The sequence below is a fragment of the Bombina bombina genome, chromosome 3 (genome assembly GCF_027579735.1).
Source record: "Bombina bombina isolate aBomBom1 chromosome 3, aBomBom1.pri, whole genome shotgun sequence".
In the NCBI taxonomy this organism is placed as follows: domain Eukaryota; kingdom Metazoa; phylum Chordata; class Amphibia; order Anura; family Bombinatoridae; genus Bombina; species Bombina bombina.
Window position 1 is genome coordinate 69,542,575 of NC_069501.1, and position 24,600 is coordinate 69,567,174.

General features: G+C 40.0%; 1 protein-coding gene across 1 annotated transcript in view; it reads right to left on the bottom strand.

Moving 5' to 3' along the window:
• Positions 1-24,600, bottom strand: part of POU2F1 (POU class 2 homeobox 1) — a 215,046-nt gene that overhangs the window by 74,671 nt on the left and 115,775 nt on the right. Inside the window, exon 6 of the mRNA XM_053705861.1 lies at positions 10,452-10,597. Within this exon, the coding sequence (XP_053561836.1) occupies positions 10,452-10,597 (146 nt within the window). The remainder of the gene's footprint in view (positions 1-10,451; positions 10,598-24,600) is intronic.

The following is a 24,600-nucleotide window of genomic DNA, read 5'->3' on the forward strand; positions in this document are numbered from 1 at the left end:
CTACACAATGTAAGAATGCCTGTCTTTTTATGTGGTCTGAAGACAACTGAGACCTGTGGAACCTCCCCCTTGGGGGAAGCCCCTTGAATTCCAGAAGATAACCTTGGGAGACTATTTCTAGCGCCCAAGGATCCAGAACATCTCTTGCCCAAGCCTGAGCGAAGAGAGAGAGTCTGCCCCCCACCAGATCCGGTCCCGGATCGGGGGCCAACATTTCATGCTGTCTTGGTAGCAGTGGCAGGTTTCTTGGCCTGCTTTCCCTTGTTCCAGCCTTGCATTGGTCTCCAAGCTGGCTTGGCTTGAGAAGTATTACCCTCTTGCTTAGAGGACGTAGCACTTTGGGCTGGTCCGTTTCTACGAAAGGGACGAAAATTAGGTTTATTTTTTGCCTTGAAAGGCCGATCCTGAGGAAGGGCGTGGCCCTTACCCCCAGTGATATCAGAGATAATCTCTTTCAAGTCAGGGCCAAACAGCGTTTTCCCCTTGAAAGGAATGTTAAGTAGCTTGTTCTTGGAAGACGCATCAGCTGACCAAGATTTCAACCAAAGCGCTCTGCGCGCCACAATAGCAAACCCAGAATTCTTAGCCGCTAACCTAGCCAATTGCAAAGTGGCGTCTAGGGTGAAAGAATTAGCCAATTTGAGAGCATTGATTCTGTCCATAATCTCCTCATAAGGAGGAGAATCACTATCGACCGCCTTTATCAGCTCATCGAACCAGAAACATGCGGCTGTAGCGACAGGGACAATGCATGAAATTGGTTGTAGAAGGTAACCCTGCTGAACAAACATCTTTTTAAGTAAACCTTCTAATTTTTTATCCATAGGATCTTTGAAAGCACAACTATCCTCTATGGGTATAGTGGTGCGTTTGTTTAAAGTGGAAACCGCTCCCTCGACCTTGGGGACTGTCTGCCATAAGTCCTTTCTGGGGTCGACCATAGGAAACAATTTTTTAAATATGGGGGGAGGGACGAAAGGAATACCGGGCCTTTCCCATTCTTTATTAACAATGTCCGCCACCCGCTTGGGTATAGGAAAAGCTTCTGGGAGCCCCGGGACCTCTAGGAACTTGTCCATTTTACATAGTTTCTCTGGGATGACCAACTTGTCACAATCATCCAGAGTGGATAATACCTCCTTAAGCAGAATGCGGAGATGTTCCAACTTAAATTTAAACGTAATCACATCAGGTTCAGCTTGTTGAGAAATGTTCCCTGAATCAGTAATTTCTCCCTCAGACAAAACCTCCCTGGCCCCATCAGACTGGGTTAGGGGCCCTTCAGAACCATTATTATCAGCGTCGTCATGCTCTTCAGTATCTAAAACAGAGCAGTCGCGCTTACGCTGATAAGTGTTCATTTTGGCTAAAATGTTTTTGACAGAATTATCCATTACAGCCGTTAATTGTTGCATAGTAAGGAGTATTGGCGCGCTAGATGTACTAGGGGCCTCCTGAGTGGGCAAGACTCGTGTAGACGAAGGAGGGAATGATGCAGTACCATGCTTACTCCCCTCACTTGAGGAATCATCTTGGGCATCATTGTCATTGTCACATAAATCACATTTATTTAAATGAATAGGAATTCTGGCTTCCCCACATTCAGAACACAGTCTATCTGGTAGTTCAGACATGTTAAACAGGCATAAACTTGATAACAAAGTACAAAAAACGTTTTAAAATAAAACCGTTACTGTCACTTTAAATTTTAAACTGAACACACTTTATTACTGCAATTGCGAAAAAACATGAAGGAATTGTTCAAAATTCACCAAATTTTCACCACAGTGTCTTAAAGCCTTAAAAGTATTGCACACCAAATTTGGAAGCTTTAACCCTTAAAATAACGGAACCGGAGCCGTTTTTAACTTTAACCCCTTTACAGTCCCTGGTATCTGCTTTGCTGAGACCCAACCAAGCCCAAAGGGGAATACGATACCAAATGACGCCTTCAGAAAGTCTTTTCTAAGTATCAGAGCTCCTCTCACATGCGACTGCATGTCATGCCTCTCAAAAACAAGTGCGCAACACCGGCGCGAAAATGAGGCTCTGCCTATGATTTGGGAAAGCCCCTAAAGAATAAGGTGTCTAAAACAGTGCCTGCCGATATTATTATATCAAAATACCCAGATTAAATGATTCCTCAAGGCTAAATATGTGTTAATAATGAATCGATTTAGCCCAGAAAAAGTCTACAGTCTTAATAAGCCCTTGTGAAGCCCTTATTTACGATCTTAATAAACATGGCTTACCGGATCCCATAGGGAAAATGACAGCTTCCAGCATTACATCGTCTTGTTAGAATGTGTCATACCTCAAGCAGCAAGAGACTGCTCACTGTTCCCCCAACTGAAGTTAATTGCTCTCAACAGTCCTGTGTGGAACAGCCATGGATTTTAGTGACGGTTGCTAAAATCATTTTCCTCATACAAACAGAAATCTTCATCTCTTTTCTGTTTCTGAGTAAATAGTACATACCAGCACTATTTCAAAATAACAAACTCTTGATTGAATAATAAAAACTACAGTTAAACACTAAAAAACTCTAAGCCATCTCCGTGGAGATGTTGCCTGTACAACGGCAAAGAGAATGACTGGGGTAGGCGGAGCCTAGGAGGGATCATGTGACCAGCTTTGCTGGGCTCTTTGCCATTTCCTGTTGGGGAAGAGAATATCCCACAAGTAAGGATGACGCCGTGGACCGGACACACCTATGTTGGAGAAAAAGGCCTTAACGCTACATAATCCACATCAATTGCTTAATGCACTGCACAAACTCCCTTGTATTTAACAGCAAACTGGTCACAATCAAGGGACTTAGCATACATTGACAATTAAGTACTGATTTTATGCACATAAATGCAAATCTGTCTTTAATAAGAAACAGTTTTCCTATAAATACTTCTAGTAAAGATCCCACTTTTTCATTCATTTCAGATTTAGTGCAAACAGCATATATTCATATAACCCCATGCACCCTTGTCCAAATACTAGACCTGCTAGAGATAAGTACATGGGGCCGCAGCAGACTCTCTAAAGAAACAGCCCTTACCAGCAGCATACACACATATCCTGTGAAGGCCCATGCACCAGTATTCCCACAAAACCTTCTAAGAGTCACCAGTAGCTTGAATGAAACAAATGTTTTCAGAAGCAATATGCACGACTACCAGCTCTCTGAGAAGCTGCGCTGTTTGAATACTGGTGCATGGGTCGTCAAAGGATATGTGCGTATGCTGCAGAAAAACAGTAATAACTTACTAGAGGCATTTTTTCTAGTATTGTTTGCTAAATGTAATCAACAAGCGCTACAGAGGTGCTGAAACAAAAATGGCCTTGCTCCTAAGCTTACATTCCTGCTTTTTAAATAAAGATACCAAGAGAATGAAGATAATTGATAATAGGTGTAAATTAGAAAGTTGCTTAAAATTGCCTGCTCTATCTGAATCATGAAATAAAAAATGTGGGTTTCATTTTGTTTTAAAAGGGACAAACATCAAATTGAAATGTGCAAATGTGAAATGGAAGCATTTTTGCAATATACTTCCATTAGCAAAAACTGTTTCTAGTAAAAGTTTACAGTATCAGCGGCATACACTCATAAGCATCAGGATTCAAACCAGCATACCTGCATAAGCCACGAATGCTTGTGCACAGGGTACTCACAACATATGTGCGTATACCGCTGATAGAAAAGTACAGGTACAAATGCACAAATCCACAATTTTTCAGAAATCCAGACTTTTTTTTTTTTTTTTTACAAAAAAGAAATAAAAATTTCCCACCAGTAAGTCACAATCTTCTCTGCCTGTGTTTTAAAATGCAAATTATAGTCAATAGCTATTTAAAACTACAACTATTGCTTTTCAGATTACAGTACCGTACTATCTTGCTGATGGCACTATGTATAAATGTATAAATATATGTTCTACATGTATATGCTGTATTAAGACATGTAAATATTGTCTACGTTTCATAAGAAACGGTTTACACTTAGGCACTTCCCCCCTCCACTTTATAGATGCAAATATACAAATATTCCACTAAACAAACTACTCAGAAATCCAAACCTTGTCTGGATAAAGGGTTTTGCACCTTTAATAACTTATACTAGAAGCATTTTTGCTAATGGAGGATTACTCCAAAATGCTTCTAATTAAATGCAGAATTGCACATTTTAGTTTTGACCTTACTATTTCTTTATCATAAACCATAGGGAATGAAGATATTCTGGTAACCGACGCTACGTTTAACAGATAGAATTAGAGGAATAATACTAAATGTTAAAGCAGTCAGGTGGTGTCCCCCAATACAATAGAGGGGGAAATTGGATAAAGTTGACTTATAAGCACTGTCTATAGGACTTGTCTCCTCATTCATACTGTTTTAGAGGCCTGTGAGTTGGAGAAAAAAAAAAAAAAAGGGGGAGAAACTAAAGTTATGCAGAAATCCTACTCCAGTAATATCCCATTCATTTCACTATGATCTGCTTTACACTAACAAGTTACTGCAGTCTTTCCAGTGAGCGGCTGTAAGAAACATTAAGCCATTCCACGTAGGATGACGCTCACTCTTTATGCAGTTGTACATTTAACTTTAACAGGGATGTTTTATAGGTACAAAACCCCAAAATATGGAATTCCAAACTCATTCTGAAATTTTTAATTTAATTTCTTTTTTTTATTCCCCTCCTGACTGTGTCTTTGCTTTTTTGTGTTCTAAAATGCAAATAGTCTGTATATTTAAAACAACAAATATAACCTGCTTACAATAATGTAACATAGTGCAGAATTATATAACAGCTTACCGCAAACTTTATAACAAAAGGATTTGAGAGAGATTTTATTTAAAAACTTGCATTTTAATGACCGCCGCAGAGCGGGAGCAAGCTACATTCAGTTTAATGGCACGATTGGGCCGGCTGTGACTGGACAGCGTTCCTGTGATGGAGCCAGGAGCGGCAGTCATTAAAATGCAAGTTTTTAAATAAAATCTCTCAAATCCTTTTAGTTATAAAGTTTGCGCTAAGCTAATGTTGTATAATTCTGCTCTATGTGCAGAATTATATAACATTATTTCGTAGGTTTACTGGCCCTTTAATGACATAAGATACTGTTGTTAGTCCCATCTCCAAACTGGATTTTGGAATATTTGCATCTGTAAAATGGGACAAACTATTCTGAAATTCAAACCTTTTCCGGTCACAAGCAGTTTAGGTAAAAGGGTTTTCTACCTGTATATATACACAAGGGAGTTAAAAGGGACATGACACCCAATGTTTTTCTCTTTCACCAATAAAGTAGCTAGTTCCCAGTAGTGCATTGCCGCTACTGAGCCTACTTGGGTATGCTTTTCAACAAATGATACCAAGAAAAGAGAACAAATTAGATAAAATAAGTCAATAGGAAAGCTTTAATAGGAATGTTATTTGTGGCTCTTTCTAATGATGTATTGAGAATTGCTTCAATGCATTTAATTGTGCATAAAATGTCTACATATACGAGGGTGTTGCCACCAGATATGCAATAGGGTTCCTCTCTCCCCACACCACCTCCTACATAAATGTGGTTGGGCTGGATTTGGTGTAAGTGGTCAGAAGTGAGTACCACCTGGTAAGGTTTTTTTCTGTTTGTTTCAATAGTGGAGATGGAAAGGGTAGATTTAAAAGAAGATACCAGTTCATTTGTCACAGGCAAAATTTTGTTTGCAAATAATCTTCCCATTTGTTAATATATACTTATAAATTGCTTGATGGAGTAGGAGTATGTGCGAAGGAATGAAGATTTCATACTGGGTTGAGGGAGATGTACAGGGTGTTTTCAACCCTGCAACAGGTCACCAGTTTGTCACAAAAAGGATTAACTGATCCTTTAATTTGTTATTAGGATAGCCTAATGCTTATCCCAGGCAGTGTCCTACAGTGTTTGTCCTTATCTCTAACATAAGTTTATTCCATGAATCAACTACCCTTTCTGAGAATAAGTGCTTGTGCAAATTACTCTTGAACTTATTACGCTTCAGATCCTTGTTTTGGAATTGCTCTTTTGAGAAGAGAAAAAAAAATACTTTCAGACTCAAGTTTATGAAGCCCCTTAATATATTTAAAGTTTCTATCATATTACCGGTTTCCCTTTTGTCCTCTAAGCTACACATGTTTAGGTCATTGAGTCATTATTTGTAAGTTTGTTAAAACAATGAAACATTTTAGTAGTGCTTCTTTGAGCAGATTCCAGCTTTTATATATCCTGGTTTATAATGCATGTGATATTTGAAGGAGAGTCTCAAGACCAATAGGGGGAGTATAATAAGTGTCAGCAATGAATGGTGGATATCCACCAGGACAGGGCTAGTAATAAAAAACAGCCATGAAAAAATTGAAGACCAGCTTTATTTTCTGTTGCATTTGTAGAATGCACACACATTTTTCTCAAGGGATTACTGGCATACTACTTCCCCAATTTTTTTTCATAATTAAATTGGTTTGTAATAAAAAAAAAAAAGCTAGATTTTTTGTTACATAGGCACCAGATTCATACATTATTCACTTACAGAAGGCCAGTCCCACGCTCTTCACACCAGAATAAGTAGGTCCTCCACACCTTGTGGTAAATATGGCAAGTAACTGGTTTACGAGCTTGAATAAGAGTATCAAGGATACTCTGAGAAACTTCTCTTGGATAAGACTAAGCGTTTAATCTCCACACAGTCAGCCTCAGAGAATCTAGATTTTGATGAACAAATGGACCTTGTATCAGCAGGTCTCAGCGACAAGGTAACTTCCACGGAGGAGTTGAGGACATTCCCTACTAGATCCGTGAACCACGATGGAGCAATCAGGATTACTGATACCCGCTCCTGCTTGATGCGGGGCACCACTCGAGGAAGAAGCGGTAATGGAGATAAAAGATATAGGAGTTTGAACCTCCAGAGCACTGCTAGTGCATCTATTAGATCCACTTGGGGATCCCTCGACTCGTGCCTGGGTAGCTTGGTATTGAGATGGGACGCCATGAGATCCATCTCCGGCGTCCCCCACTTGATGCATATCTCTGCTAACACCTCAGGATGTAGAGACCATTTCCCTGGATGGAAGGATTTGCCTGCTGAGAAAATCCGCCTCCCAGTTGTCCACACTTGGAATAGCTGTGGGACTCCACACTCTCTAAAATCTGAGATACTTCCTTCATCGCCAAGGAACTCCTCGTTCCCCCCCTGATGGTTGATGTAAGCCACCGACGTTATGTTGTCTAATTGGAATCTGATAAACTGGGACAAACCCAGAAGTGGCCAAGTCTTCAAGGCCTTGAAGATTGCCCGTAGTTCCAAAATATGGATCGGGAGGAAGGACTCTACCTGAGTCCACAACCACTGTGCTTCCTGGATCTCTTCGTAAAGATTCTTCGAGCAGTAGCTAGGCCAAACGGAAGGGCAATGAACTGGAAGTGCTGGTCCAGGAATGCAAACCTCAGGAACTGAAAGTGTTCACAGTGGATTGGAACATGAAGGTAAGCGTCCTTCAGATCTATAGTGGTCATAAACTGGCCTTCCTGAATTAAAGGATGGATGGACCTTATCGTCTCCATCTTGGGCAGAAAGTTCCCTCAACCTTTGGGACCATGAAAAGGTTTGAATAAAACCCCAAACCGCTTTCTTCGCTAGGCACCGGGACAACAACTCTTGAGGATAGATCCCGAACACACCCTAGAAAGGCATCCCTCCTTTCTGGTTTGGTAGACAGATTCGAGAGAAGGAATCTGCCCCTTGGCGGATGAGATATGAAGCCTATCTTGTATCCCCGAGATACCACCTCCAGGACCCACAGATCCTGTACGTCCTTGAACCAGGCACCTGAAAAAAGACAGTCTGCCCCTACACGATCCGATCCCAGTTTGGGGGCTACCCCTTCAAGCTGATTTGTGTTCGGCAGTCTTCTTATTCTGCTTGGATTTATTCCAGGACTGAGCCGGCTTCCAAGTACTCTTGGGTTGCTCAGGCTTGGAGGAGGATTGTTGTCGTTGGGATTTGTCAGAACAAAAATTAGAAGATTGTCATCTCTTAGACTTGTTCTTATCTTGTGGTAGGAAGGCACCCTTGCCTCCGGTAACCGTAGAAATAATGGAGTCCAGGCCTGGACCAAATAAAATCTTTACCTCGAAGGAATGAGAAAGGAGTCTGGACTTAGAAGTCATATCCGCAGATCAAAACTTCAACCAGAGAGTAGTACGTTTAGCAAGCGTAGAGATAGCACCATCCACCTTAGGAATGGAGCCCCACTAATCCAGTTGAGAGTCCAGGAACACGTTTTTAAAAGTAGATGTGGGGAAAAAGGAAGAACCAATTCTTTCCCATTCATTCTTAATAATGTTCGCCATCTTAATAGGCACAGGAAAAGTCAAAGGAACTTTCCTGTTCGTAAATTCTGCCTAACTTAGGTATCATAGGTTCTTCAGGCAGCGCGGCCTCTGGAACCTCTAATGTAGACAGAACCTACTTTAATAAAAAACGCAAGTGCTCAATTTTAAATCTAAAAGACGGTTCCTCCGCAGCAGGAGGCTTAGACGCTAAGGACTCTGACCCAGAAAGTTCACCCTCTGAAGCTACAGAGGTTAACTCATCATCGGATAACTGGGACATAATAGCTAAATCAGATAAATATTTAGATGACTCCGGGTCAGGAGAGCTATGTTTAACCTTTCTTTTGAGTTTGTTAGAGAGAGGTAATGTATACTGAGGGCCGTAAACACCGCCGCTTGTAACTGCGTGGCAAAGTCCGCAGGAAGAAGGCCCCATCTGGATGGAGGATTAGATGCGCTATGGGGAACTGCATGTGGAGTGGATAATGTAGCAAGGGCAGTAATCTCATGGGACGCCGAGTCCTTAGAGGAAGACGGCTTGAGGGACTAAAAGCCTTAGCAGGCTTGTTTCCCTTCTTAGACTTTATAATGGTGTTAAGGCATGTGGAACATAATTGAGTGGGTGGGAAAAACACGGTTTCATCACAATAAACATGTATGATTTAGTACAGAAGGAGTACCTTCTAACATGTCAGAGTCCTCCATAGCTCAGGTTATACCCACAGGAGGACACAAATAAAAATGGCTGGGGCACTCGCCACCTCTTAGACCCAGACAGATAACAGCGGAAACGCTATCCTCAGGTTCAAGTCTCAACCGAAATAGAGGAAATGAACATAGACCACACCCGGTCACATGGATGGCAAGACAGTAAATCCCCTGTTATTACAAGTACAGCAAGTAATAGGAGCTGTGCAACACTTTAAAAAAACGAAAGTGAAACTTAAATCACACAAAGCAGCATGTAAATAAATACACTGATTAATTAACCCCAACTGTTCAATAAACTCCCTTCAGAGGATATTAACCCTGGATCCTATCAAGGTATACAAGAGCCACACTGTGACCCTGTTTTATGTGTAAAAATTGAAACGATCTTATGAGGATCCATGCTGTGGAACAGAACACAGCCTCTCAAGTGTGACAGTCTTATAGCAGCGCTCTTGACATGGACTTGAGTGAGAGAAAGCAGGCAGCTTAGGAGCGGTTAGCAGTAGTCTGGATGGTTTCACAGAAAAACTTTCCCTGCATCTCCAGACTAACTTTCATCAATACTCTCAATGAGAGGATGACACGACTACTTAAAAACTCCAGTCCTATCTCAAAGGGCAGATACCCTTTTTCAGGACTCTCCGAATCTTCTGACATCTCCTAACGTGACAAAAGGCAAATAATGACTGGGGTAATGAGGAAGTGGAAGAGATATTTAAGCCTTTGGCTGGGGTGTCTTTGCTTCCTCCTGGTGGTCAGGTGTTGTATTTCCCAACAGTAAGGAATGAAGCTGTGGACTATCCCTATCTTAGGAAGGAAAAATAATTTGTTTTCTGTATTTTAACAGTGTTTTTTTTTTAAACTTACTTTGATTTACTTTTTTTTTTTTTTACGGAAGCAGTGTTTCATATATCTTTAAATGCTGCAAAACTATATTAAACTATTTGATCATATGAAATGATAGATTTTTGTCATTTTTTTTCCATTTAAGGTATTTCATTACAAGACCCATGTATTCCTGTAATAAAAAAATGTAGGGGGTCTTTAAGTTAACACTGATTTTCAGAGACACTAGGCTCCTAGACCTATGGAGAAAATACCACGCTTTTTTTTTTGGAAATAACACTAGAATAATTTGATCTGCATAGTGCAGTTATAACTAAGTTCTAAACATGGGATTGCAAAATAGTGTTTTAAAGTTAGATGCATGTTTCAGTTCACACATAAGACTGCCTAAACTAAATAATACTGTATCTTTGATACAGTCAGCTTTCCATTAAATAGAATATCCAAAAATGTACTTATTTGCTTTGAGTGCACACGAGATAATATCATCTTACTTTAGAAAATGACAAAAAAAAAAAAAAAAAAGAGCCTTATACTGACCTCCAGGAAACTCTTTTCTAAGGCCACTCGTATGTTGGTCTCTATGCTGGTGCGTTTCTTCCTCCTGCGATTCACCCCTTCAAGTCCCTGCCCAGGAGAGTTTAGAACACTTTGGCTGGTGAGCGCAGAGTCAGATGTAATGTTCTCTAGGAAAAACAAACCAGAATTAGAAAAAGTGCACAGTTTTGCATTACCAATGTTCAGATCTAAAGAGATTAGAGAAAAAAAGTGTTGAAGTCATAATTAAAAAAAACTCACTCAAACTTCACTCTTTCTCCTGAACGCTTCTGAGCCAGTCTTGAGAACAATATGAAGAATATTGTTACAAACATTGAATGCCATATAGTGCTCTTAAAAGGATATGGACATCATACATGATTCAGTTAGAGAATGCAAAAAAACTAAAATGTATGCTTACCTGATAAATTCATTTCTTTCGAGGTGGTGCAAGTTAATTACTTCTGGGATTAGACTCCTGGCCACTAGGAGGCGGCAAAGATTCCCCACATTTTCAAGAGAATTCTATCCCTCCCACCCCACTGATTAGCCAGTCAGGTGAAGATATGAGGTGCTTTTAAGATTTTTCATTGAGTGGGGTCCTCAGACTGATTTGAGGCCCTCACTGAGTATTCTATCCCTCCCACCTCACTGAACGTATTTCCAAGTAAGGAGAAGAAAGGTAGGAAAGAATAGTACAAAGAAATGAGGTGCAAAACTAGAAAAAGTACACCAGAAAAGCCCAGAGGCAGAACTTTTTTTCACTTTCTGTGATGAGATTTTTTTTTAGTGAAACATTTTCTGCAGGTTATTTTTTAAATAAAATTCAATTTAAAATTAGACAGTTACACTAAGGCACCAGTTAAATGGCAATGTGTTGATAAATAAAGCAATTTTTAACGTTTTATAATATAGTGCAGTAGTTGAAAATTGCATTGCAAATTAGCTGCATTCAAAAAAAGAAAATTTTAAAATGTCTCTTGAATAAATATGTTTAATTTTCTCTTGGTCTAACATAGAAATGTAGTAATAAAAACATGCAAAGCTCATACTAACGTCTTACATTCAGAATAAACAGCTTTGCAGACTGGGAAAGACTAGGGTGCGGGTTTGATTTTATTTTCTCTGAGAGCAAGTCAATAAGCAATGCGCTGCTATTTTGCAGTGCTACTGCACATTTGACTGCTCACTTCAAACAGCACTTTGCTCTGGATGCACTGTGCTAAGGAAAACTTACACAGTGCAACCAGAGCACAGCACTGTCTGAAAAGAACTTTGTAATGTGGAGCAGCACTACAAAGTTGAAGCGCTAACAGTGCCTGCATGTGTCCTGTTCTTTCTGCAGACATGTTGCATTTTCTGCAATGACATCTCAGATCACTGTATGTTCTGCCTTGGGGCAGAAAAGTTAAAATAAGTAAATAGGACGGGCCTTGTAGACTCACCACCTTGAAATAAGCATATATTTTGTTTACTTTTGTAAGGTATTGAGAGTCCATAAGTTCATTACTTCTGGGAACTAATACACAAGCTGAGGAGTCCATGATTAGGCATGATTTGAAAAGTAGGCACCTTATTGCCAGACACTACTGCCTAGAGAACATACTAAAAGCTACCATACCAAAGTAATGGTTGTGGCCTTCTGACCTTAGTGTGAACCTGAGAAAGTTATAAACGGACTAGAGGATTGCCTAAAATACTTTGTAGCCTGAAGATAAAACTTGAAAATGCTAACTAGATTCAAGTTATATAGAAGCCACTCTAACAGAACCACAAATTCTCTATTGAAGTTGTCAGAAGAAAATACCTTTGGAGAGAAATCCAATTTAGTTCTAAAGAGCAGACAATTTAGAGACTTCTGGCAGAAGAAATAGCTAAAATAAACAAAAAACTTTCAAAGACATAATCTTAATATCTAAAGAGATCATAGGATCAAATGAAGAAACTTGCAAGATTCTTAAAACAAAATTAAGGTTCTAAGAGGGAGAAATTGACCTAATAATTGGCTTTATTTAGCCCAGATATACTAAAAAAAGGAGTAATCTGCTGACTTAGGACCAGTGAATGACTTTTTTTTTTTTTAGAATGCCTAGACTTGCTCCAACTAGAAAAAGAGTTCCAGGGAGTTCTGGAAGAATCATTCCTCAGCGAAGAGAAGAGTGATTTTTTGTTATTAAACTGAAGAAATGGACAGATAGGAGTCCTTCCTTCCCCTTGGATTTCCTATCCTACAAACCAAATACGGTAGAAATAATGTCTAGACCAGGAACCAACTGATATCTTACCTTGAAAAGGAAGAGTCAAAAGTCTGGTCTTAGAAACTATGTCAGCTGGCCAAAATTTCAGCCGCAATTAATTCTGATAGTTAACAATTGCATCACAACAGCAATATCCGATCTAATCCAATCTAAACGATGAAGGAAATCCTTGTCCATAGATTTTTCTGATATTTGATCAAATTATCATGCTAGAGGCAGCCAAGACCCAAACAATACTAATAGTTGTTTCGACCAACAGAGAGGAAGAGACCCCTCTAAAAGACTGCACATATAGCACTCTGTGCCTGGACTTATGATTGAGAAATTGGGAATTTTAAAATGTAACTTTTATTGAATTTTATTAAAATACAACACTCAATTAAAAAACATAATTTATGCTTACCTGATAAATTCCTTTCTTCTGTTGTGCGATCAGTCCACGGGTCATCATTACTTCTGGGATATAACTCCTCCCCAACAGGAAATGCAAGAGGATTCACCCAGCAGAGCTGATATAGCTCCTCCCCTCTACGTCAGTCCCAGTCATTCGACCAAGAATCAACGAGAAAGGAGTAACCAAGGGTGAAGTGGTGACTGGAGTATAATTTTAAAAGATATTTACCTGCCTTAAAAAACAGGGCGGGCCGTGGACTGATCGCACAACAGAAGAAAGGAATTTATCAGGTAAGCATAAATTATGTTTTCTTCTGTTATGTGCGATCAGTCCACGGGTCATCATTACTTCTGGGATACCAATACCAAAGCAAAAGTACACGGATGACGGGAGGGATAGGCAGGCTCATTATACAGAAGGAACCACTGCCTGAAGAACCTTTCTCCCAAAAATAGCCTCCGAAGAAGCAAAAGTGTCAAATTTGTAAAATTTGGAAAAAGTATGAAGCGAAGACCAAGTTGCAGCCTTGCAAATCTGTTCAACAGAGGCCTCATTCTTAAAGGCCCAAGTGGAAGCCACAGCTCTAGTGGAGTGAGCTGTAATTCTTTCAGGAGGCTGCTGTCCAGCAGTCTCATAGGCTAAACGTATTATGCTACGAAGCCAGAAAGAGAGAGAGGTAGCAGAAGCTTTTTGACCTCTCCTCTGTCCAGAATAAACGACAAACAGGGAAGAAGTTTGGCGAAAATTTTTAGTTGCCTGCAAGTAGAACTTGAGGGCACGAACTACATCCAGATTGTGTAGAAGACGTTCCTTCTTTGAAGAAGGATTTGGACACAAGGATGGAACAACAATCTCTTGATTGATATTCCTGTTAGTAACTACCTTAGGTAAGAACCCAGGTTTAGTACGCAGAACTACCTTATCTGAGTGAAAAATCAGATAAGGAGAATCACAATGTAATGCTGATAACTCAGAGACTCTTCGAGCCGAGGAAATAGCCATTAAAAACAGAACTTTCCAAGATAACAATCTTATATCAATGGAATGAAGGGGTTCAAATGGAACCCCTTGTAAAACGTTAAGAACTAAGTTTAAACTCCATGGCGGAGCAACGGCTTTAAACACAGGCTTGATCCTAGCTAAAGCTTGACAAAAAGCCTGGACGTCTGGATTTTCTGACAGACGCCTGTGTAACAAGATGGACAGAGCTGAAATCTGTCCCTTTAATGAACTAGCCGATAAACCCTTTTCTAAACCTTCTTGTAGAAAAGACAATATCCTAGGGATCCTAACCTTACTCCAGGAGTAACGTTTGGATTCGCACCAGTATAGGTATTTGCGCCATATTTTATGGTAAATCTTTCTGGTAACAGGCTTCCTAGCCTGGATCAGGGTATCAATAACCGACTCAGAAAAACCACGCTTTGATAAAATCAAGCGTTCAATTTCCAAGCAGTCAGTTTCAGAGAAGTTAGATTTTGATGTTTGAATGGACCCTGTATCAGAAGGTCCTGTCTCAGAGGTAGAGACCAAGGTGGACAGGATGACATGTCCACTAGATCTGCATACCAAGTCCTGCGTGGCCATGCAGGCGCTATTAGAATCACAGATGCTCTCTCTTGTTTGATTTTCGCAATCAATCGAGGAAGCAGCGGGAAGGGTGGAAACACATAAGCCATCCCGAAGTTCCAAGGTGCTGTCAAAGCATCTATCAGAACCGCTCCCGGATCCCTGGATCTGGACCCGTAGTGAGGAAGTTTGGCGTTCTGGCGAGACGCCATGAGATCTATCTCTGGTTTGCCCCAACGTCGAAGTATTTGGGCAAAAATCTCCGGATGAAGTTCCCACTCTCCCGGATGAAAAGTCTGGCGACTCAAGAAATCCGCCTCCCAGTTCTCCACTCCCGGGATGTGGATTGCAGACAGGTGGCAAGAGTGAGACTCTGCCCAGCGAATTATCTTTGATACTTCCATCATTGCTAGGGAGCTTCTTGTCCCTCCCTGATGGTTGATGTAAGCTACAGTCGTGATATTGTCCGACTGAAACCTGATGAACCCCTGAGTTGTTAATTGGGGCCAAGCTAGAAGGGCATTGAGGACTGCCCTCAATTCCAGAATGTTTATTGGAAGGAGACTCTCCTCCTGATTCCATAATTCCTGAGTCTTCAGAGAATTCCAGACAGCGCCCCAACCTAGCAGGCTGGCGTCTGTTGTTACGATTGTCCAGTCTGGCCTGCTGAATGGCATCCCCCTGGACAGGTGTGGCCGATAAAGCCACCATAGAAGAGAATTTCTGGTCTCTTGATTCAGATTCAGGGTAGGGGACAAATCTGAGTAATCCCCATTCCACTGACTTAGCATGCACAATTGCAGCGGTCTGAGGTGTAGGCGTGCAAAAGGTACTATGTCCATTGCCGCTACCATTAAGCCAATCACCTCCATGCATTGAGCTACTGACGGGTGTTGAATGGAATGAAGGACACGGCATGCATCCTGAAGCCTTGTTAACCTGTCTTCTGTCAGGTAAATCTTCATTTCTACAGAATCTATAAGAGTCCCCAAGAATGGAACTCTTGTGAGAGGAAAAAGAGAACTTTTCTTTTCGTTCACTTTCCATCCATGCGACCTTAGAAATGCCAGAACTAACTCTGTATGAGACTTTTTGAAAGCTTGAAGCTTGTATTAGAATGTCGTCTAGGTACGGAGCTACCGAAATCCCTCGCGGTCTTAGTACCGCCAGAAGGGCACCCAGAACCTTTGTGAAGATTCTTGGGGCCGTAGCCAATCCGAATGGAAGAGCTACAAACTGGTAGTGCCTGTCTAGGAAGGCAAACCGTAGATACCGTTGATGATCTTTGTGAATCGGTATGTGAAGGTAAGCATCTTTTAAATCCACTGTGGTCATGTACTGACCCTTTTGGATCATAGGTAAGATTGTCCGAATAGTTTCCATTTTGAACGATGGAACTCTTAGGAATTTGTTTAGAATCTTTAAATCTAAGATTGGCCTGAAAGTTCCCTCTTTTTTGGGAACCACAAACAGGTTTGAGTAGAACCCTTGTCCTTGTTCCGACCGCGGAACTGGATGGATCACTCCCATTAATAACAGATCTTGTACACAGCGTAGAAACGCTTCTTTCTTTATCTGGTTTGTTGACAACCTTGACAGATGAAATCTCCCTTTTGGGGGAGATAATTTGAAGTCTAGAAGGTATCCCTGAGATATGATCTCCAGCGCCCAGGGATCCTGAACATCTCTTGCCCAGGCCTGAGCGAAGAGAGAAAGTCTGCCCCCCACTAGATCCGGTCCCGGATCGGGGGCTCTCGGTTCATGCTGTCTTTGGGGCAGCAGCAGGTTTCCTGGCCTGTTTGCCCTTATTCCAGGACTGGTTAGGTTTCCAGCCTTGCCTGTAACGAGCAACAGCTCCTTCCTGTTTTGGTGCAGTGGAGGTTGACGCTGCTCCAGGTTTGAAATTCCGAAAGGGACGAAAATTAGACTGTCTAGCCTTAGCTTTGGCTTTGTCTTGAGGTAGGGCGTGGCCCTTACCTCCTGTAATGTCAGCGATAATTTCTTTCAACCCGGGCCCAAATAAAGACTGCCCCTTGAAAGGTATATTAAGTAATTTAGACTTAGAAGTAACATCAGCTGACCAGGATTTTAGCCACAGTGCTCTACGTGCCTGTATGGCGAATCCAGAGTTCTTAGCCGTAAGTTTGGTTAAATGTACTACGGCCTCCGAAATGAATGAATTGGCTAGTTTAAGGACTCTAAGCCTGTCCATAATGTCGTCTAGCGTAGATGAACTAAGGTTCTCTTCCAGAGACTCAATCCAAAATGCTGCCGCAGCCGTAATCGGCGCGATACATGCAAGGGGTTGCAATATAAAACCTTGTTGAACAAACATTTTCTTAAGGTAACCCTCTAATTTTTTATCCATTGGATCTGAAAAAGCACAGCTATCCTCCACCGGGATAGTGGTACGCTTAGCTAAAGTAGAAACTGCTCCCTCCACCTTAGGGACCGTTTGCCATAAGTCCCGAGTAGTGGCGTCTATTGGAAACATCTTTCTAAATATTGGAGGGGGTGAGAACGGCACACCGGGTCTATCCCACTCCTTAGTAACAATTTCAGTTAATCTCTTAGGTATAGGAAAAACGTCAGTACTCGCCGGTACCGCAAAGTATTTATCCAACCTACACATTTTCTCTGGTATTGCAATGGTGTTACAATCATTGAGAGCTGCTAAGACCTCCCCTAGTAATGCACGGAGGTTCTCCAATTTAAATTTAAAATTTGAAATATCTGAATCCAATCTGTTTGGATCAGAACCGTCACCCACAGAATGAAGCTCTCCGTCCTCATGCTCTGCAAGCTGTGACGCAGTATCAGACATGGCCCTAGTATTGTCAGCGCACTCTGTTCTCACCCCAGAGTGATCACGCTTGCCTCTTAGTTCTGGTAAATTAGACAAAACTTCAGTCATAACAGTAGCCATATCATGTAATGTTATCTGTAATGGCCGCCCAGATGTATTAGGCGCCATAATATCACGCACCTCCCGGGCGGGAGATGCAGGTACTGCCGCGTGAGGCGAGTTAGTCGGCATAACTCTCCCCTCGCAGTTTGGTGAAATTTGTTCACATTGTACAGATTGACTTTTATTTAAAGTAGCATCAATACAGTTAGTACATAAATTTCTATTGGGCTCCACCTTGGCATTGGAACAAATGACACAGATATCATTCTCTGAGTCAGACATGTTTAACACACTAGCAATAACTTGCAACCTGGTTATAATCTTTTTTAACAAAAACGTACTGTGCCTCAAAGAGGTACTTAAACGATTAAATGACAGTTGAGATAATGAACTGAAACAGTTATAGCATCAAGTTTAAAATAACACAACTTTTAGCAAAGGTTTGTTCCCATTAGTAAATAACTAAATTTGACATAAAAAGAGTAACGTTTTTATTCACAGTCAATAAAAATTCTCACAGCTCTGCTGAGAGAATGTACCTCCCTTCAAAGAAGTTTGAAGACCCCTGAGATCTGTCAGTGAACCGGATCATGCAGGAAATATAATAGTAGCTGACTGGAATTTTTTGATGCGTAGCAAAAGAGCGCCAAAAACGGCCCCTCCCTCTCACACACAGCAGTGAGGAGAAACGAAACTGTCACAATTTAAAGCATACAACTGCCAAGTGGAAAATAATGCCCAAACATTTATTTACTCAGTACCTCAGCAATGTAAACGATTCTACATTCCAGCAAAAACGTTTAACATGACAATATTTATTAAAAGGATTAGTGACCTTTAACAGAGTAGTTCCGGTGAAAAACCATTCCCAGAATACTGAAGTGTATACATACATGTCATTATAACGGTATAGCAGGATTTTTTCATCAATTCCATTCAGAAAATAAAAACTGCTACATACCTCAATGCAGATTCATCTGCCCGCTGTCCCCTGATCTGAAGCCTTTACCTCCCTCAGATGGCCGAGAACAGCTATATGATCTTAACTACTCCGGTTAAAATCATAGTAAAAAACTCTGGTAGATTCTTCTTCAAACTCTGCCAGAGAAGTAATAACACGCTCCGGTGCTATTGTAAAATAACAAACTTTTGATTGAAGTCATAAAAACTAAGTATAATCACCATAGTCCTCTCACACATCCTATCTAGTCGTTGGGTGCAAGAGAATGACTGGGACTGACGTAGAGGGGAGGAGCTATATCAGCTCTGCTGGGTGAATCCTCTTGCATTTCCTGTTGGGGAGGAGTTATATCCCAGAAGTAATGATGACCCGTGGACTGATCGCACATAACAGAAGAAACAACCTAATAGTGGTAAGCCACTTCCTTTATCCTCTGTAAGCCTTTGATGTGTAAAGGGTGCTTAGAAGGAAGTTGTTTAGGTGGGGAGTTATAAATGAGACCTCTTAATTCAGTAATATTCCTGATAACCAAAAGTAAATCTTTCTGTATCAAATACACATAAGTTTGGCTATTGCAATAAATTGTTGGTTTCTACTTGTTGAATTGAGGTAACTGTAAATGATATTCAAAGACCTCAGATATATATCTACAAAGTGTAGTTGTAAAATACCATCTGAATAGTAAGTATCACTTCTATTCAATTGTATTGTAGAGTATAATTGATGTAGATATTCAGAATAGATGTAGTTTCTTAAAGCAGAGTATTGATCTATATTGTTCTAGATATATCTAAAAGTATACAAAATGCTAATATGCATCTACTCAGATTGCCTTAATTCCCCAGTTTTAATAATGTATACTTCTGAGTAGCTTAATACATTTCTTACATCATATGTCTTAGCCAGTATACGATGTGCTGAATATTTGTAGCGTTCTAATTAATTAACTACATCATCTGTTACAATTGGCCATTTGTTTTACAGGGATAGGGGGACAAACTTATATTGTCAATATGTGGCTACAGAATAATGCCACTATTAGCGATATTGTCTTATGTTTGCCCTTCTTACTGCAATATTTATTGTGTCTTGTCTTACTATTACAATAGTTTAATCTTTTCGTATGATCCGGTGTCAGAATAGAAATGTAGTATTGTGCTTTGTGTACATCATTTTTAGCACCGGATACTTATTTTCTTCATTTAATATTAACCAAAAGTGTACTGATTTTGGCAGATTAGGTAAATATACTCCTTAAGCTAGACTATTGTAACTATGGTGCTGTTAAGGTACAGACTGAAAGGTCTTTTGTGTAGTGGCAAACGTTCGGTAATAAACCAGAACACTATAGTTATCTGGCTCTATGTATAACTACGTTCCCCCACTATAATATTATCCTTTGAAGGCAGCTAGCTGATTATTTAGATTGCGAGTAACGTTCGGTAATAAACCAGTACACTATAGTTATCTGGCTCTATGTATAACTACGTTCCCCCACTATAATATTATCCTTTGAAGGCAGCTAGCTGATTATTTAGATTGCGAGTAACGTTCGGTAATAAACCAATACACTATAGTTATCTGGCTCTATGTATAACTACGTTCCCCCACTGTAATATTGTCTTTTGAAAACAGTTAGCTGAATATTTGGATTACGAGTAACCTTCTATTGATTCCAAGTAGTTTTAGGTCTAAAGTAATCACTAGAGTAAACAGTCCTGATAGTGACTGTCATATATTTAGGCTGTAAGCATAATAACTATTATTTTCCCGCCTAAACAGGCTGACCACTATAGGTATAGTTTTTTAAAAAATGAATAGAGCTCCCATTAGCTCTATAACCCCCTGACCGGTTTCGCCCGTATCGGGTTTTTCACTGTATATCAGTTGTGGTAAATACTAATAGTTGGTCAGAATAAAAGACCAGTTTGCAGCCACTCTATGGTAGACTAATATCCAAACCATATGATCATTGAAAAATACTGTCATCCAAAGGAATTGAAGTACATTTTCCAAAATAGAAATATCTCCGTCTACCCTAGGGATTGTTTCACAAACTCCAAAATAAGAGGATGGTAAAAGTAACATCTTACACTTAAAGCTGGGTTATAGGGAATACCAGGATTAGCCCATTTCTTTGGAGATTAATCAGTAACTGCCTCTGGTACAGGAAAAACTTCAGAAGCCTTAGTAACAGGCTTGAAAATTTTCACAGCCGGATTTAGGATCTTATGTTCCTAAAATACATAACCCTTCCTTCAGTAATGTATGAAGGAATTCCAATATAAACATAAGATAAATCAGATTATTGTTCATTAGAATTATATTTACCAGAAGACAAATCTGTGGAGAAGATTTAGACTTTAGAGGAGAGGACGACAAATCTTTTAAAATTTAGGAGCCAACCATATTTTTAGTAGCCAGGTAGAGTTATTTGTATATAGATATATGAAGAATAACCCAAAAAGTTAAGAGCAAAGGGTAAAAAACAAAATTTATGCTTACCTGATAAATTTATTTTTCTTTCTGGACATGGAGAGTCCACAACGTCATTCCAATTACTAATGGGATATCCAACTCCTGGCAAGCAGGAAGTGGCAAAGAGCACCTCAGCAAAGCTGTTAAGTGTAACTGCCTTACCCATAATCCCCAGTCATTCAGTCGAAAGAAATGGAAAAGGAAGCACACATAGGTGAAAAGGTGCCTGAGGTTTACTAAAAAAAAAAACTGCCAAAATAAAATTAAAAAGAAGGGTGGGGTTGTGGACTCTCCATGTCCGGAAAAATAAAATTTTTTATCAGGTTAGCATAAATTTTGTTTTCTTTCCTAAGACATGGAGAGTCCACAATTTCATTCCAATTACTAGTGGGAACCAATACCCAAGCTAGAGGACACGAAATGAACAGGGAGAGAGAAAAAAAGGCTTGGAACTAGACAGAAGGCACCACAGCTTGTAGAACCTCTCTCCCAAAAGAAGCCTCAGCCGAGGCAAAAGTATCAAATTTGTAGAAAAAGTATACAAAGAGGACCATGTTGCCGCCTTGCAAATCTGTTCCACAGCAGCTTCATTTTTGAAAGTCCATGAAGAGGACACAGCCTTAGTGGAATGAGCTGTAATTCTCTCAGGAGGCTGCTGTCCAGCAGTCTCATAAGCCAAACAAATCAAACTTCTCAACCAGAGAGACAGAAGTAGAAGTAGCTTTCTGACCCTTACTCTTTCCAGAGAAAACAACAAATAGGGCAGAAGATTGACGAAAATCTTTAGTAGCTTGTAAGTAAAACTTTAGAACACGCATAACATCCAAGATAAGCAAGACACGTACCTTCTGAGGAGGAGGATTTGGACAAAAAGAAGGAACAACAATTTCCTGATTAATCTTTCGATCCGACACCACCTTAGGGAGAAACCCCAATTTAGTACGAAGGACCAACTTAACTGCATGAAAGATAAGGTATGGGGAATCACACTGCAGAGCTGAAACCTCAGACACACTGCGAGCAGAAGAAATAGCAACAAGAAACAAAACCTTCCAAGATAACAATGGGATATCAACAACATGCATTGGCTCAAACAGAGCCTGCTGCAAAAACTTTAAGAACTAAATTACGGCTCCAAGGAGGCCACGCCGGACAACAAAAGTCCAAGCACTCTTAGATGGACCATAGTCAAACATATTTCACCACCGGCGAGAGGAGACAGATCCTCACTCCTGGCAAGGGAAGAAGTATATTGGATCCTAAAGCTTGGCACAAGATGGCCTTCTGGACTAAACAGTGAATTTGATTTAATCAATTTCTGGAAATAGTCCACTAGTAGTCAAGATGAGCATTGATTGTTCTATCACAGAATTCTATTTATTTCAACATACACATATTTCATATAGTGTATACATAAGTCCTAGTTCGTTTTAATGAATTTAACTTAATCCAATCAATTAATAAACAAATAAATATCTTATATCATCCCTATTGTAAATTTGGATAATAATGTGTCAAATTTCCCTCAGTTTATATCACTTCACTTAGTATTTTACATTTAATGTTCCGGTAATCTTACTATTATTGCTTTAATCTATAGCATGGTACACCCTTAAAATGCACTTGGCTCTGCAGAGGTCAGTACTCATATAAAGATATATACATACAAGTCTACTATCCAATTTTATGATTGTAATGATTACAAAAATGAATTAATTTAATCATAAATATTCATAAATGATCTGAGCAGACTAAGCAATATGCAAGCCAAAAGGAACCAAAGGGAAATAACTGACTATATCCCCCTAGTAACAACAACACTAGAACTACTGTCATAATCTAGCAAGAGTGAGCATTGTCTTAGATTAGAAATATACTTAATTCATTTGTATATAGCAAGTTAATTTATCTGTTAATTTACACAAGCAGCACAAAGGGAGTGTCTTTCTTAAACCAATGGGAAGTGATCTTTGCCCTTTTAAACACAGGGTGATGGTCACTAACTATGCTATGACTACGGCGGGGACAGCCGAAACGCATCAGCAGTAGTGACCACCATCCCATGCTGCAGCTCAGAGGACTGTAACAATGTGCTGTTGCTTTGTTTTAACCCAATAAAGCCTTGAATTGTGAATTTAACAAGTGACCGGAACTCCTTATTACTTTCTCTAATACAGGTCCTAACAAAGTCTTACCCTTATAGGGCAAAGCCAAAAGCTTGGCCTTTGAGGAAACATCAGCTGACCAAAATTTTAACCACAGAGCTCTGTGAGCTAAAGCAGTGAAGCTTGATATCTTAGCTCCCAGTCTAATTGCCTGCATGATGGCATTACAGATAAAGATATTGGCCAGTTTAAGACCCTTGATCCTGTCTTAAATCTTCTCTACTGTAGTCTCTTCTGAAATCAGATCAGACAGCGTATCACACCAATAAGATGCTGCTCCCGCAACCATGGCAATACTTTCTGCAGGTTGCCACTGTAAACCATGATGGACATACATCTTTTTTAAATAAGCCTCCAACTTTTTATCCATTGGATCCTTTAAAGAACAACTATCCTCTATAGGAATGGTAGTTCTCTTAGCTAGTGTAGAAATTGCACCTTCTACCTTAGGAATGGTGCGCCATGAGTCTCTAATAGAGTCAGCAACAGGAAACATCTTTTTAAAAACAGGGGAAGGGAAAAAAAGACCCCTGGCTTATCCCATTCCTGTGCAATAACTTCAGAAATTTTCCTAGGAACAGGAAAATCATCATCAGAAGGAGAATCATAAACTCTATCCACTTTAGAGGACGTCTTAGGGTTGGCAGCAACCGAAGGTTCAGAGTCGTCCAAAGTAGCTAGAACCTCCTTCAAACAGTAACTGAACATGTTCAAGCTTGAATCTAAAAATAAACCTCTTCAGATTCTGAAGAACCCCCAGGAGATTAACTGACCTTCCTGAGTGAACACATAAGGTACAGTATTAGAAACAATTAGTGCTTGGGACAGGAGAAAACGGAGGCATGTCATGCACAGCATTATCTTGAGACACACTTCGCTCAGAAGGGAGTAACACAATTGCATTGGCAGGACAATTTCAGCCCCTAAACATAATCTGCCATAGACAAGGATTGATCTAATTCGGAATCCATTACTGTAGTCACAGCCACAGAAAGTAGATCCCAGAATTTTTTTAAATTCCTTTGAATAAGAATAATTTCAACTTAAAGTGATGGAAAATCTCTCAAAAGTCGATAACTACAAATGACAAAATAAGGTAAAAACTGTTGCAATATTTTATATTTAAAAAAATATATAGTGACATTACTTAAATATCGACATACTATCAGAGTCTGACAGATACGCTCCGCACCCCCTTCAACATACTTCTTCTAGCAGCACAATGTACAGCTCGGTCCAGTCCACACTCTAAATAGTAAATGACAAGATGCGGACGTCTCATACATTGTCCGCTCATGCTCTATGCTCCACGTCCAGCTATAATGTAAACAATGAATCACAGGATTCATTGTTTACATCCTAAGCCGTGAATATCAAAGGTGCCAGTTTGCGCATTCGCAATGCAGCCGTTTGCTCTAA